This window comes from Manis pentadactyla, chromosome 4 (genome assembly GCF_030020395.1).
Source record: "Manis pentadactyla isolate mManPen7 chromosome 4, mManPen7.hap1, whole genome shotgun sequence".
In the NCBI taxonomy this organism is placed as follows: Eukaryota; Metazoa; Chordata; class Mammalia; order Pholidota; family Manidae; genus Manis; species Manis pentadactyla.
Genome location: NC_080022.1, coordinates 15,732,268 through 15,746,576, shown reverse-complemented (window position 1 = coordinate 15,746,576; position 14,309 = coordinate 15,732,268). Strand labels below are relative to the sequence as shown.

The 14,309-nt window shown below is 37.7% G+C and overlaps 1 protein-coding gene across 8 annotated transcripts in view; it reads left to right on the top strand.

The window, feature by feature from the left end:
* Positions 1–14,309, top strand: part of USP48 (ubiquitin specific peptidase 48) — a 99,222-nt gene that overhangs the window by 77,210 nt on the left and 7,703 nt on the right. For 5 of the 8 annotated variants that reach the window (XM_036914570.2, XM_036914568.2, XM_036914567.2 and 2 more), the window contains 2 exons: positions 6,308–6,412; positions 10,434–10,589. In XM_036914570.2, coding sequence (XP_036770465.2) covers positions 6,308–6,412; positions 10,434–10,589 — 261 coding nt within the window. The remainder of the gene's footprint in view (positions 1–6,307; positions 6,413–10,433; positions 10,590–14,309) is intronic. The other 3 variants (XM_057499830.1, XM_057499829.1, XM_036914569.2) reach the window with 1 other exon arrangement.

The window sequence follows — 14,309 nt, the reverse complement described above, 5'->3', positions numbered from 1 at the left end:
AACACACCACTCACTCCAAAGGACAGATCCACCAGACAGAAAATAAGTAAGGACACAGAGGCACTGAACAACACACTAGAACAGATGGACCTAATAGACATCTACAGAACTCTACACCCAAAAGCAGCAGGATACACATTCCTCTCAAGTGCACATGAAACATTTTCCAGAATAGACCACATACTAGGCCACAAAAAGAGCCTCAGTAAATTCAAAAAGATTGAGATTCTACTAGCCAACTTCTCAGACCACAAAGTTATAAAACTAGAAATAAACTGTACAAAGAAAACAAAAAGGCTCATAAACACATAGAAGTTTAACAACATGCTCCTAAATAATTAATGGATCAATGACCAAATTAAAACAAATAAAGCAATATATGGAAACAAATGACAACAACAGCACAAGCCTTCAACTTCTGTCGGATGTGGCGAAGGCAGTTCTAAGATGAAAGTATAAAGCAATCCAGGCATATTTAAAGAAGGAAGAACAATCCCAAATGAATAGTCTAAATCCACAATTATTAAAACTAGAAAAAGAAGAAAAAATGAGGCCCAAAGTCAGCAGAAGGAGGGACATAATAAAGATCAGAGAAGAAATAAATAAAATTGAGAAGAATAAAATATAAAAAATCAATGAAACCAATAGCTGTTTCTTTGAGAAAATAAACAAAATAGGTAAACCCCCTAGCCAGATGTATTGAGAGAAAAAGAGAATCTAGACACATAAACAGAATCAGAAATGAGAAAGGAAAAATCATGACGGACCCCACAGAAATACAAAGAATTATTAGAGAATACTATGACAATCTATATGCTAACAAGCTGAATAATCTAGAAGAAATGGACAACTTTCTAGAAAAAATACAGCCTTCCAAGACTGACCAAGGGAGAAAGAGAAAATCTAAACAGACCAATTACCAGCAATGAAATTGAATCAGTAATCAAAAAACTACCCAAGAACAAAACTCCCGGGCCAGATGGATTCACCGCTGAATTTTATCATACATTTAGAGAAGACATAATACCCATTCTCCTTAAAGTTTTCCAAGAAATAGAAGAGGAAGGAATACTTCAAAACTCATTCTATGAAGCCAGCATCACTCTAATACCAAAACCAGGCAAAGACCCACAAAAAAAGAAAATTACAGATCAATATCCCTGATACATACATAGAAACAAAAATACTCAACAAAATATTAGCAAACTGAATTCAAAAATACATCAAGATGATCATATACACCATAATCAAATGGGATTCATCTCAGGGATGCAAGGATGGTACAACATTCAAAAATCCATCAACAACATCCACCACATCAACAAAAAGGACAAAAACTACATGATTGTCTCCATAGAGGCTGAAAAAGCATTTGACAAAATTCATATATATCCATTCATGATAAAAACTCTCAACAAAATGGGTATAGAGAGCAAGTACCTCAACATAATAAAGTCCATATATGACAAACCCACAGCCAACATCATACTTACCAGCGAGAAGCTGAAAGTTTTTCCCCTAAGATAGGGAACTAGACAGGGATGCCCACTCTCCCCACTTTTATTCAACATAGTACTGGAGGTCCTAACCACAGCAATCAGACAAAATGAAGAAATACAAGGCATCCAGATTGGTAAAGAAGAAGTTAAACTGTCACTAATTGCAGATGACATGATATTGTACATAAAAAATCCTAAAAACTCCACTCCAAAACTACCAGAACTAATAACTGAATTCAGCAAAACTGCAGTATTCAAAATTAATAGACAGAAATCTGTTGCTGTCCTATACACTAACAATGAACTAGCAGAAAGAGAAATCAGGAAAATAATTCCATTCACAATTGCATCAAAAAGAATGAAATACCTAGGAATAAACCTAACCAAGGAAGTGAAAGACCTATGCCCTGAAAACTACAAGACACTCTTAAGAAAAACTAAAGAGGACACTAACAAATGGAAACTCATCCCATGCTCTTGGCTAGGAAGAATTAATATTGTCAAAATGGCCATCTGCCTAAAGCAATCTACAGATTCAATGCAATCCCTATCAAAATACTGACAGAATTCTTCAATGAAGTGGAACAAATAGTTCTAAAATTCATATGGAACCACAAAAGACCCCAAATAGCTAAAGCAATCCTGAGAAGGAAGAATAAAGCAGGGGGAATTACGCTCCCCAACTTCAAGCTCTACTACAAAGCAACAGTAATCAAGACAATTTGGTACTGGCACAAGAACAGAGCCACAGACCAATGGAACAGAATAGAGACTCCAGACATTAACCCAAACATGTATGGCCAATTAATATACAATAAAGGAGCCATGGACATACAATGGGGAAATCTTCAACAGATGGTGCTGGCAAAACTGGACAGCTACATGTAAGAGAATGAAACTGGATCACTGTCTAACCCCGTATACAAAAGTAAACTCCAAATGGATCAAAGACCTGAATGTAAGTCATGAAACCAAAAAACTCTTAGAAAGAAACATAGGCAAAAATCTTTTGGACATAAACACGAGCAACTTCTTCATGAACATATTTCCCCAGGCTAGGGAAACAAAAACAAAAATGAACAAGTGGGACTATATCAAGCTGAAAAGCTTCTGTACAGCAAAGGACACCATCAATAAATAGAAAAAAGACATCCTATGGTATGGGAGAATATATTCATAAATGACAGATCCGATAAAGGGTTGACATCCAAAATATATAAAGAGCTCATGCACCTCAACAAACAAAAAGCAAATAATCCAATTAAAAAACAGGCAGAGAATCTGAAGAGACACTTCTCCAAAGAAGAAATTCAGATGGCCAATGGGCACATGAAAAGATGCTCCACATCACTAATCATCAGAGAAATGCAAATTAAAATCACATTGAGATATCACCTCACACCAGTTAGGATGGCCCCCATCCAAAAGACAACAGGAAAAGTTGGCAAGGATGTGGAGAAAGGGGAACCCTCCTACACTGCTGGTGGGAATGTAAATTAGTTCAACCATTGTGGAAAGTAGTATGGAGGTTCCTCAAAAAACTAAAAATAGAAATATCATTTGACCCAGGAATTCCACTCCTACGAATTTACCCTAAGAATGCCAGGAGCCCAGTTTGAGAAAGACATATGCACCCCTATGTTTATCGTATCACTGTTTACAATAGCCAAGAAATGGAAGCAACCTAAGTGTCCATCAGTAGATGAATGGATAAAGAAGATGTGGTACATGTACACAATGGAATATTCAGCCATAAGAAGAAAACAAATCCTACCATTTGCAACAACATGCATGGAGCTAGAGGGTATTATGCTCAGTGAAACAAGCCAGGTGGAGAAAGACAAGTATCAGTTGATTTCACTCATCTATGGAGTATAAGAACAAAGAAAAGCTGAAGGAACAAAACAGCAGCAGACTCACAGAACCCAAGAATGGACTAACAGTTACCAAAGGGAAAGGGACTGGAGAGGATGTGTGAGAAGGAAGGAATAAGGGGGAAAAGCGGGCATTATGATTAGCAGACATAAGGTTGTGGGGGGTGGCACAGGGAAGGCTAGACAACACAGAGAAGACAAGTAGTGATTCTGTAGCATCTTCTACGCTGATAGACAGTGACTGTAATGGGGTATGTGGTGGGGACTTGATAATGGGGGGAGTCTAGTAACCATAATGTTCCTCATGTAGTTGTAGATTAATGATACACACACACACACACACACACACACAAAAGAATAGGCAGAAGATCTGAACATTTTTCCAAAGAAGACATGTATCTGGCAAAGAGACACATGAAAAGATGCTCAGTATCACTAATCATCAGGGAAATGCAAATCCAAAGCACAGTGAAATATCTCCTTACACCTGTCACACTAGCTGTTACCAAAAGCACAAGAAATAACAAGTGTTGGTGAGGATGTGAAGAATAGGAAACCCTTATGTACTGTTGGTGGGAATGTAAACTTGGTGTAGCCATTATGAAAAATAACAGAGGATCCTCAAAAAATTCAAAATCGAAATATTACACAATTCAGTTCCACTTCTGCATATTTGAAGAAAAGAAAAAAACACTAATCTGAGAGATAGGTGCACCCCTATCATCATTGCTGTATTATTTACAATAGCTGAGATACAGAAACAACCTGAGTGTCCATTGAGAGATTAAATGAATAAAGAAGATGTGGGGTATATACACACAATGGAATATTGCTCAACCATTAAAAAGAGTAAAATCCTGTCACTTGTGAAAATATGGATGGACTGGAGGGTATTACGCTGAGTGAAATAAGTTGAGAGAGAAAGACAACTATAATATCATTTCACATATGTGGAATCTGAAAATGAAAGTAAACTTCATAGATACAGACAATAGATTGGTGAGTGCTGAAGGGGATAGGAAGTATGGGTGAAATCAGTAAAGGGGATCAGGAGGTACAAATTACCAGTTATAAGTAAGTCATGGGAACATAAGTACAGTTTGGTGTCTGTAGTCAATAATTTTGTATTGTAGATTTGAGAGTTGCAAAGAAAATAAGTCATAGAAGTTATCACAATAAAGTCTAACTTTGTATGATGTCTGATGTTAACTAGACTTACTGTGGTATTTTGCAATGTATGCAAATATCAAGTCATGTTGTATATCTAAAAGTATGTAATACAGTTTGTATAATGTATAAATTATATATATATATAATACAATATTGTATATCAGCTATAATTACTTCAGTAAAAAATAATACAAGCCATCTAATCAAAACCCCACAAATACATAAGGTGCTTCAACAGAGGAGAGAGCATTTGGAAGGAAATCTAGCAGGGTGAAATGAGAGAATGATTGAGGTGGAGGTGACATGTTAGATGGGGAATAGATAGGAAAGTGTCTCAGAGAAGGAGGAGTTTTACCTGACCATTAACTGTCAGATCCAGCCTGTGATGAGTGTTCCAGGCAGAGATAAGCCTGGTGTGCTCAACACCGGAGTGAATCGTCGTGTCTAGAGCAGCACTGCCCATAGAAATAGAACTCTGCATAGTGTGTCCGCTGTCCACTACGCCACTGCTAACTAGCTAGCCACATGTGACTGTGGAGCCCTTGAAATGTGGCTTGGGTTTCAGAGGAACTGAGTTTTTAATTCATTTAAATTTAAATAACCACTTGTAGCCCCTGGCTACCATTAGAGGACAGCGCTGGTCTAGAGGGTAGTTTCTTCCAAGGAGGGTTAGTGATACAGGATGAGGGACCAAATTCTGTCAGGTTTTATACATTTTATACCAAGAGGTTGGGGTTTTATTCTAAGTGTAGATGTAAGCCACTGGAGTGTTTCAACCAAGGTTATGGTGTGATCTGATTTATACTCTAAAATGGCAGCTGGACCATCATTGTGTTTGGAATTGGCAGGTACCTGACAGCATATAAGGAAGGCCAGTTTAGAGCCTCTTGCCTTGGTGTACAAGGTAGGTGAAGTAGGCAGATTTGGTTGTATCTTGGCAGTAGGGGTGTTAAAACTTGCAGCGGATTGGATTTGGAGCACTTACTATATTAGGGATGGCTCTTAGATCCTGACCCAGATCTCTGGACATCTCAATTAGACTCCAAGGTTTTAAAGTCAAGGAATTGAAGACAAAATACATTTTGTTTGTTGATAGTTATTAAACACATTGTTTTAGGAGGGTAACAAGTAGGCTCTAAATGTCTAGGGTTCTGCTTCACAAGTTAAAACTAAGGCCTCCATTTCCTTATTTGCTAAGAAAATGAAGTTAATGAATGTGTCTTCATTTTCCCCTAGAATTTTCTTAAATCTTTTGTACTTATAAGTACATATATATATATAGGTACTTAAAACAGTATACATTTAGCTGATGTTTTTATTAATTATTTAGTTTCATAACAGTATTTCATAGTGTGAAAGAGCACTTCTTGCAGCTTCTTTTTCTCTGTCTTAAGGGGTATTGTGACTCCTGCTGTCTGAAAAGTTTGAGAACTTGAAAAGGGTTGACAGTCTGTGTGTACTAGGGAAAATGTAGAGCATCTTTGAGCAAAAAAGCACTACTGTAAAACCCCAATAATAATATCTGTTGTGGATACCCCTTAAATTTATGATGACCACATTAAATACAAGAAGAAATCATATGATAAAAACTAACATGTTAAAAGAGCATGGAAAACAGAGCCCATGAGTCTTGATCCTCTGTCCAGTCTGTTATCCCACAATTGTCTCTTCTCTTGGTAAAGGACCAGTCAGAGTCCCTGTACCTTCTGTAGCTTGCCTTCCAAAGGTCTGACCCACTTCTCGCTCTTTTCCTGGCACATTCAGGTGATGAAGGATTCGGCTCCAGAGCTGAATGTGAGTAGCTCTGAAACAGAGGAGGATAAGGAAGAAGCTAAACTGGATGGAGAAAAAGATCCAGATTTTAATCAAGTATGTGTTGAAAGCAACTCTGAAGCCCCTGGATGTCTCTCTGTACTCAGTGTGGAATATTGGTTCTCAGCTCCCTGCCTTGTTTTTCCTCTTCCTTAGTTCCGGTGACATGCTATATTTATTCTCATTTCTCATGAAAAGCAACAGGCTACATCATTCCAGAATTTATGTTTTTCTTGCTATTAAGAAAGGCTAAAATATAATGTAATGATTAAAGTTAGAGCTGGAAAAAAAGACAAAAATGAGACCCATATCTTAGTTTGTTGCTTAATCATGTAGTCTTAAAGTATGAAACTATTACTTAGATTCCCTCATTGCAAGCAAGACAAATAGCCTGAATAATGGAGCTTATAAAAGAGGTTTCTGGGTCTCTGATTAAGGTGTTAGTCAAATGACCAGATCAACATTAGTCTTTCATTTTTCATTGTCATGAACTTAAAATTCTTCAACTAAAATTGCCTATGTTCTCTGTATTCTGTTGATGATTTTCTACCCCTCTTATTTGGTTGCTTGATTATATTCTGCATGTTCATAGTGATATTGGAGAAAATTACCTTATAAACAATATGTTTATATGTGGGAATATGTTTGGTTGATAATGTGTTAGGTAAGTTTTAACTTCTCAAAAAATTAGACCTCTTTGTTCCCGGATATTCTGTAGATACCTTAATTTCATGGAATTTTTTCTCTTATTATGCATTTAGCTTAGTTTTAACAGATGTGTTGTTTATCGTTTTCTTTACTGCTAAAACACAAATATGGCTAGTGTTCTCCCTGAAGGAGTGACAGTGTTGTGACGGCGCCCCACTCCATCTGTTACAGAGCAGAGAGATCTGGGCGTGTTGGCCTGTCACTACACACTGACTCTGTCACTTCATTAACAACCTCGGTTAAGTCTGAAAAGCCCTCCTGACTTGAATCTTGGTCTCCCAGAGGTAAATGTTACCTGTAGTTTCCCAACCGATACAAAGAGATAGGAGCATTTGTTTTCCATGGCTTACTGGATTTCATAAGGTGCCAACTTGAAAATACCTATGAAAGAATTAAACTATGTACTTTGGATGCCACCAGCTGACAGTGATCAGCCACGCTTGTTAAAATTGTTCTACCAAATTTTTGGTTCTGTCCCACTGGAGGGCCCCTTTGCACCAATGCTAACCGAACCTATATATTGTATAGGAATGCAGGTTTTTCATTTTAAGAGGATATTTTCCATTAATGAATAATGCCCTATTAAAATTTACATATATGTATGTTTTCTGTTTCTTGGGAAGGGTTTTGAGATCTCTGACTCAAATAACGTCTCATGGTAGATATCTGCAAACATATCCTTGCTGTCTTCTAACCTGTTTGTTGTGAACTCTTCATGGCCCATCTCATACAACCCACCTTCCAGTCTCAGATCTACAAGCCAGTTTGCTTTTTTAGTTGATAAATTAAAAGTACATGTGTGGGCATGATCATGGTGGGGCAGGGATGAACATATTCATCCTGGTTTAGGAATCCATTCTCTTTCATTTGCTGTGCTGGCAGGGACCGTATTACAGTTCTAAAATCTCTTGGGAGTATGGCTTAATAATCATTTGGGAATCACATCTCTTTTCAAATCTCTAATGCCTGTTTTCACCATCTCATTTTCTACTCTCCTGGTAAACTTTGTATTTGTAAAGTTATGTCTGTTCTTATTGTCCTTAGGTTCTGTTATTTCAAGCTTTGCTTTTCAACCCGAGTTATTTAGAAAATTCTTTACATTTTCAAGTAATGTAGATTTTTGGGAAGCTAACTTTTGAATGTCTACTTCTATTCATTGTGGTCATAACCACAGGAAGAGTAGATGTGGAATTACTCTTCTCAGTTGTGGATGACAACAAATTTCACATTTACAAATATCGGGAATGTTAGGAAACATTGCTTTTTATATTGCAATTATTATTTTTTACTTTATAATTTTCTTCTGTCTTCCTTTTCCTTCTTTGGATGTTGTAATACTCTGGAGTGTTTTTTGTCCCACAATAAAATCTCAAAAGTGTATGGAAAGAGTAGATAGCCCCAGAATAATGTCAAGCCCTTTCAGAACATCAGCCTCCTCAAACCTTTTCTTCATCATACGTTGCAGTATTTCAGTACATAGATAGCTTCTGTAATTGCTGTTTCAAATCCCATAATAGAAAATGGTGCATTTCTACTTGTCCTTAATGGAGGTGAACAAATCCCCTTTCCTCTTTTCTCTAAGCTAGATAAACCCAGTTCCGTTGCCTTTGACAGTATCTACAATTTAGGTTAATAATGCACCCAGTATTGGGTATCACTTAGGTAATTGAAAGCCTTCTAAAACCAGTGGGCTGGTTTTTGTCAGATGAGTTAGATTTAAATTCTGTGGCTTTTTTTTTTGAAAAAAATAATTCTGGGAAAAGCTTTTAGATCCATGTAAAATCAGAGTCATTACAAAATGTATCTTGTTTAATGCTCAGGCCTTTGTTATTTGGCTGTGTTTTTACTTCTAAAGTAAAATTCTATTTTGTAGGTGTTTTTCCTTATAGTCTTTATTGTGGGATTTTGGTCCAGTTTTACCTTTTCTTTCAGTAGCTGAGGTTGAAAAAAATGTTTAACCAACTTTGATTTTTTTTTTTTTAAACTCCCATGTTCACTTAACTTTATGTCAGTCTAGCCACTGGCCATCACGCTGAGCAAATGTTCTTCTGTGTTTGCATCCTGATCCTCCTCTGCTTTGTAAATCTCTGGAGCTCTGTTGTTAAATGAATATGTGGCATCTGTATCCCTAATGACCCCTAAACCACTCTGCTTGTGCACAGCTGACACTCAGTGGCAACTATGGAAACCAGAGCCAGAGCCTGGGGTTACCTCATCCAGATGTAATTAAACCAGAGAAAAACATTTTTTTTTAATCCCGTTTCTTTCATTCCTTGGCCTGGTTATCAGAATAATCTTGACTTTTAACCTCTTGATGAGGCATTTACAAGAATACTATAGAAAGAAATTTGGTCCTTTTCTATTATTTTTTTCTCAGGACTAGTTTAGTATGTATTAAGTGCCCATATGCATGCCTGTACATTTTGCTGAACTGTCTTTAGGTAAATCATGTCCATCATGACATTTCACCTCTAAATACTTAAACCAGCATGTAAGACAGTGTCCTCTTACCCACACTGATGTTTCTCCAGCTATTCCAAGTATGTCTTAAATAAGTCCCCCCGACACACTCAAGCCAGCATGCAATCAAGGTATGCATTGTTTCTTATCACTTTAGACTGTTAGCATCTAGAACAGTTATCCTACCTCCCCACCCCCTTTCTTTTCCTCTTTGACATTGACGAGATCAGTTTGATTTCTTGTAGATGGTCTCACATTCTGGAGTCAACTGATTGCTTTCTTAAGCTGTTGATTAAATCAAGTTAGTGGTTTTGATTTCTCTGGTCCCTGTATTTTCTGTAAATTGTTTGATTTTGATTCCTCTGTTCCCTGTATTTTCTGTAAATTGTCTAAATGTTTGATTAGATTCAAGTTTAACTTTTTTTTGTTTGTTTAAGAGTCATTTCATAGGCAGCTATATGTTTGGTGATTCTGTGAAGAGGCACAATGTCTTACTTGTTTTTAAACTAAGCTTGATATCTTAATACTATCTTTCTTTTCACTGAACAAACTAGGATTCAGGTTGTTTATGAATTAAATTTTAACCTTTTTCAGTTTATCACTTTTGTGGTTTAAGGTCAGACTTAACATTTTGCTTTGAAATGGCCTTTTTATAATAACTTCTTTAAATCCTGGAGCCTAACATGCAGTTAGAGGTCTATTTCAGTCAAACTTTTTCTTTTTTTTTTTCAACTTTATGTGAGCCTACTAAGAACCTCTGACAAGTTTCTACTCATTAATGACACTGAATGTCACATGGTTAAGGGACCAATAAGCACACTGCTTTTGCTTGCCTTTGTGAACTGTATGAGCATGGGTCACACTGTGGATAATTTCAGTGCTTTCTTTGTTTTGGAACTTTATGTTATAGAGCAATGGAGGAACAAAGCGGCAAAAGATATCTCACCAAAATTATATAGCCTATCAAAAGCAAGTTATTCGGCGGAGTATGCGACATAGAAAAGTTCGTGGTGAGAAAGCACTTCTTGTTTCTGCTAATCAAACATTAAAAGAATTGAAAATTCAGGTGAGGAAAATACAGCATTTTAAAAAATATGCTCTGGACTTACATACAGGACCGTCATGAATTCCACCTTTTCCACCCATGTTTATATATGCCTCGGTTTTCTTTCAGGGTTAACCTTTTAAACCTCTATCTGCTCATAGTATTAAGCTATTGAGAAAGGGCCTCTTTGATTTCTGAATAATGCCTGCAGGGCCCTCAAATTAAAGTAACTGTTTCTTTAAGAAGACATAAGTTTTCAAAATAGCCAGGAAATCTTTCTGTGAAGTTGAAAGTGGTTTTTGGATTCTGAAAATGTGAGTGAATTCTGAGTAGCTTTCCAATAATGAGAAACATTGAAAGCCATTTAATTTGTTAAATGTGAAGGTTGTTCCAGGATAATTGTGCTCAGTGTATGGTGTTGTGTGTTTTTCTTTGACCACTTAATAAGTGTTTGAGCTTGTTACCAGGATCTGTGAAATTTAAGGAGAGGTGAAAGGCACCTTTGTAATTGTTTATCCATTTGGATGAGTCAGATTCTTCTTATCACATATTTTTGATGTCAGATAAATCTGTTTGGTTGAATTTTAAAGTTACCTTTACCTCTCTTTATAGAGTTCAGTTTTTCAAAATTTTTTTGCAAAGTTCATTTTAGATCGTTGCCTCTTCACCTTTCCAAAAGCATGCATTGCTTTGCAAATCAGTTCAGTGAATGTAGTGTAGGCGTTATGAAAATGCTTTGTGATACTGTTATTTTTTGGTATCAATGTTAAAGTGCTATAAATGAACATGCCAATAGTATATCTCAAAACTTAGGCAAAAGGGGCTGATAAATTCAAGATGTCCATGAAAAAAATCTGGCCCGTAATCTGTTTCAAGTCACTGATACATATCCAAAAAGTTGACCAAATTTCCCTCTTTGCTATTTTATGTGGCATAGTTTACTGGTTATACATTTTTTTCTTGCTGCTGATACTTATCATTGTAATTGAGGCATAAGTGCAGGGTTTCTTTGAGGGTGTTATGTGTTCCAGATTGTCCTGGAAACAGTATTTCCCTTGGTTGAACCCACGGCTCTGGAAAAAAAAAAAAAAAAGTGTCGGCATAATATCTTTACTCTTTGTTACTGTACCTTTTACATCTGAGAAAGCTTGTTTCTGTCACCGGTGCTCTGCCTGTCGGTGGTAAACCTTGCACATTCAAAACCTTTAAATTACAAAAAGAGCCCCCGTGGATAAAGACATTTAAAACGCCTGTGCTGCTTTGTTATGGACGACTGTTTTTTGCAGAGTAAATCAGAAGTCAGCAGAAATAACTCTATCTAGGAGCAGGTTACCCGCACAGATGAGTTGTTAGAATCAGCAGCTGTTGAGATGAAACCATCCCTCACCCCCAAATATGCTCTTCTTGGGAGGCTGCTTTGCAGTGCCCATTCTCTCCTCTCCCACCCTTGCCCAGGGACCACTGTGATCCAAGCAGGCAAAAGAAAGAGCAGTGAAGTGTAATTTCCCCTTGCTGCTCAGTGCTGGTAGCTTTGAAAACTTAACTAGATGAGACCTTTTTGCCTAGCAGCCTGGACGGCATTGGAATTTGCGGCGGGCATTGGTGCCGTGCAAGGTTGGTGCTGCTGAATGATGCCTTAAAAAGCATGTAACACATTTTTATGTTTGATGGAACCTTTCCTCTAGGGATACTATATTTCCAAGTTAACAGGATGACAACCTTTGTAACGCTGTAAATACTTTATTCTAGACATACCCATTTAGAGTTGCTTGAAATCTTAAGAAACTTTCTTCGCCTAATTATTATTAATTCATGACCTATGATGCCAAAAGTAAATTAAATACAGTTTATTTATCTCCTTTCTCAGAAGATGCTCAGTGTTTGATTGTGTTACTTCATTTTCCCAGAGATAGGCTGTGGTGGGTGGTACTGCCTAGTATAGAAAGGAGGAAATTTTGGTCCAGAGGTTGAACGGCTGGCAGCTGAAGCCACGGCTCTTGTATCTCCTGACTGACGCACACACACACACCCTGTACCAATGCTGGCAGTGTGCAGCTGCCCACCTTTGGGGGCAAGGATTTCATTGCTGGTGTTGCGCTCTATAGATCAGGAATGCTGCCCGCCCTTTGTACATCAAACCCGTGTGATGTTGCTACTTGAGCAGTCTGCTGCCGCTTAGGAGCACTTGATGTATTATTGTACCAAAGGCCTCCATGCCTGTAATTGGCCTGTTCCCTCATGCTGCAATATGGTTTTCTTGTTAGCAAACACCGTTCATTCTTCATGGTGCTTCTACAAAACCTGCTCCGGCCTCTAGTTCTGGCGCTGACTGCCCCTGGTCCTGAGCGCCCCTAGACCCTCTATGTACTCCCTGCCACCATCTTCACTACTTTGTTTGGCTGTCACTCCTATGAACCCTCCAGGTGGGATTATTCGTTTCTGTAGTTCCAGCCACCTAGCTCAGTATTTAACACATGGTAGCTTCTTAATAATTGCTTATGTAAATGTCCTTGCCTGTGTGTTCAAAATATAAAGTATGAGCATCAGCACCTCAGTGATGGCACTCGTGGCTAGAGGTATTTGCTATTTGTCTAGCCTCACCAGGTGATACAAGAAACTGAGCACTTAGATACATTTATTGAGTATGTAACTAAGTCACGAAGCATAATAAAATGAATACTTCTGAACTCACCCTCCAAGCTAAGAATTAGAACATATCATTGAAGGTACATATGTGTGCCTCTCTGAGCCCAACTCCTCCTTGCCCCTCCCAGTGGTAATTACTATTCAGAAATTATAAAATATAAGTTTTCTGAATTTGAAAAAATGTTTACATATGCATAGTTGTCTTTCTGAATGTAGGGTACATGCTCCTACTCTTAAACGATTCATAAGAGGTGTACCTTGGAGAGACTGCAGGTTTGGTTATAGACCACTGCAGTAAAGCAAGTCAAATGAATTTTTTGGTTTCTCAGTGCACATAATACTTATGTTTACACTACCCTGTTAGTCTATTAGGTGTGCGATAGCATTATGTCTAAAAACAAGGTACACACCTTAATTTAAAAATACTTTATTGCAAAAAAATGCTAACCATCATCTGAGCTTTCAGCAAGTCATAATCTTTTTGCTGGTGAAGGGTCTTGATGCCTCAATGCTCATGGCTGCTGACAGCTCAGGCTGGTGGTTGTGGTGGCTGTGGCAATTTCTTAAAATAAGACAGCAGTGAAATTTGCCACATCAGTTGACTTTTCCTTCCATGCATGATTTCTCTGTCTCATGCAATGCTGTTTGGTAGCGTTTCACCCCCAGTAGGACTTCTTTTCAAATTGGAGTCAGTCCTCTCAAACCCTGCCACTGCCTTATCAGCTAAGTTATGTAATAATTCTAAATCCTTTATTGTCATTTCAATAGTCTTCAGAGCATCTACTAGGAATAGATTCCATCTCATGAAACCACATTCTTTGCTCATCCATAAGAAGCAACAACTCATCCATTCAAGTTTCATCATGAGATGCAGTAGTTCAGTCACAGCCTCAGGCTCCACTTGTAATTCTGGTTCTCTTGCTGTTTCCCCCACATCTGCAGTGACTTTCTCCACTGGAGTCTTGAACCCCTCAAAGCCATCCATGAGGGTTGGAATCAACTTCTTCCAAACTCCTGTTAATATTGTTATTTTGACCCCTTCCCATGAATCATGAATGTTCTTGATGGCAACTAGAATAGTGAATCTTTTGCAAA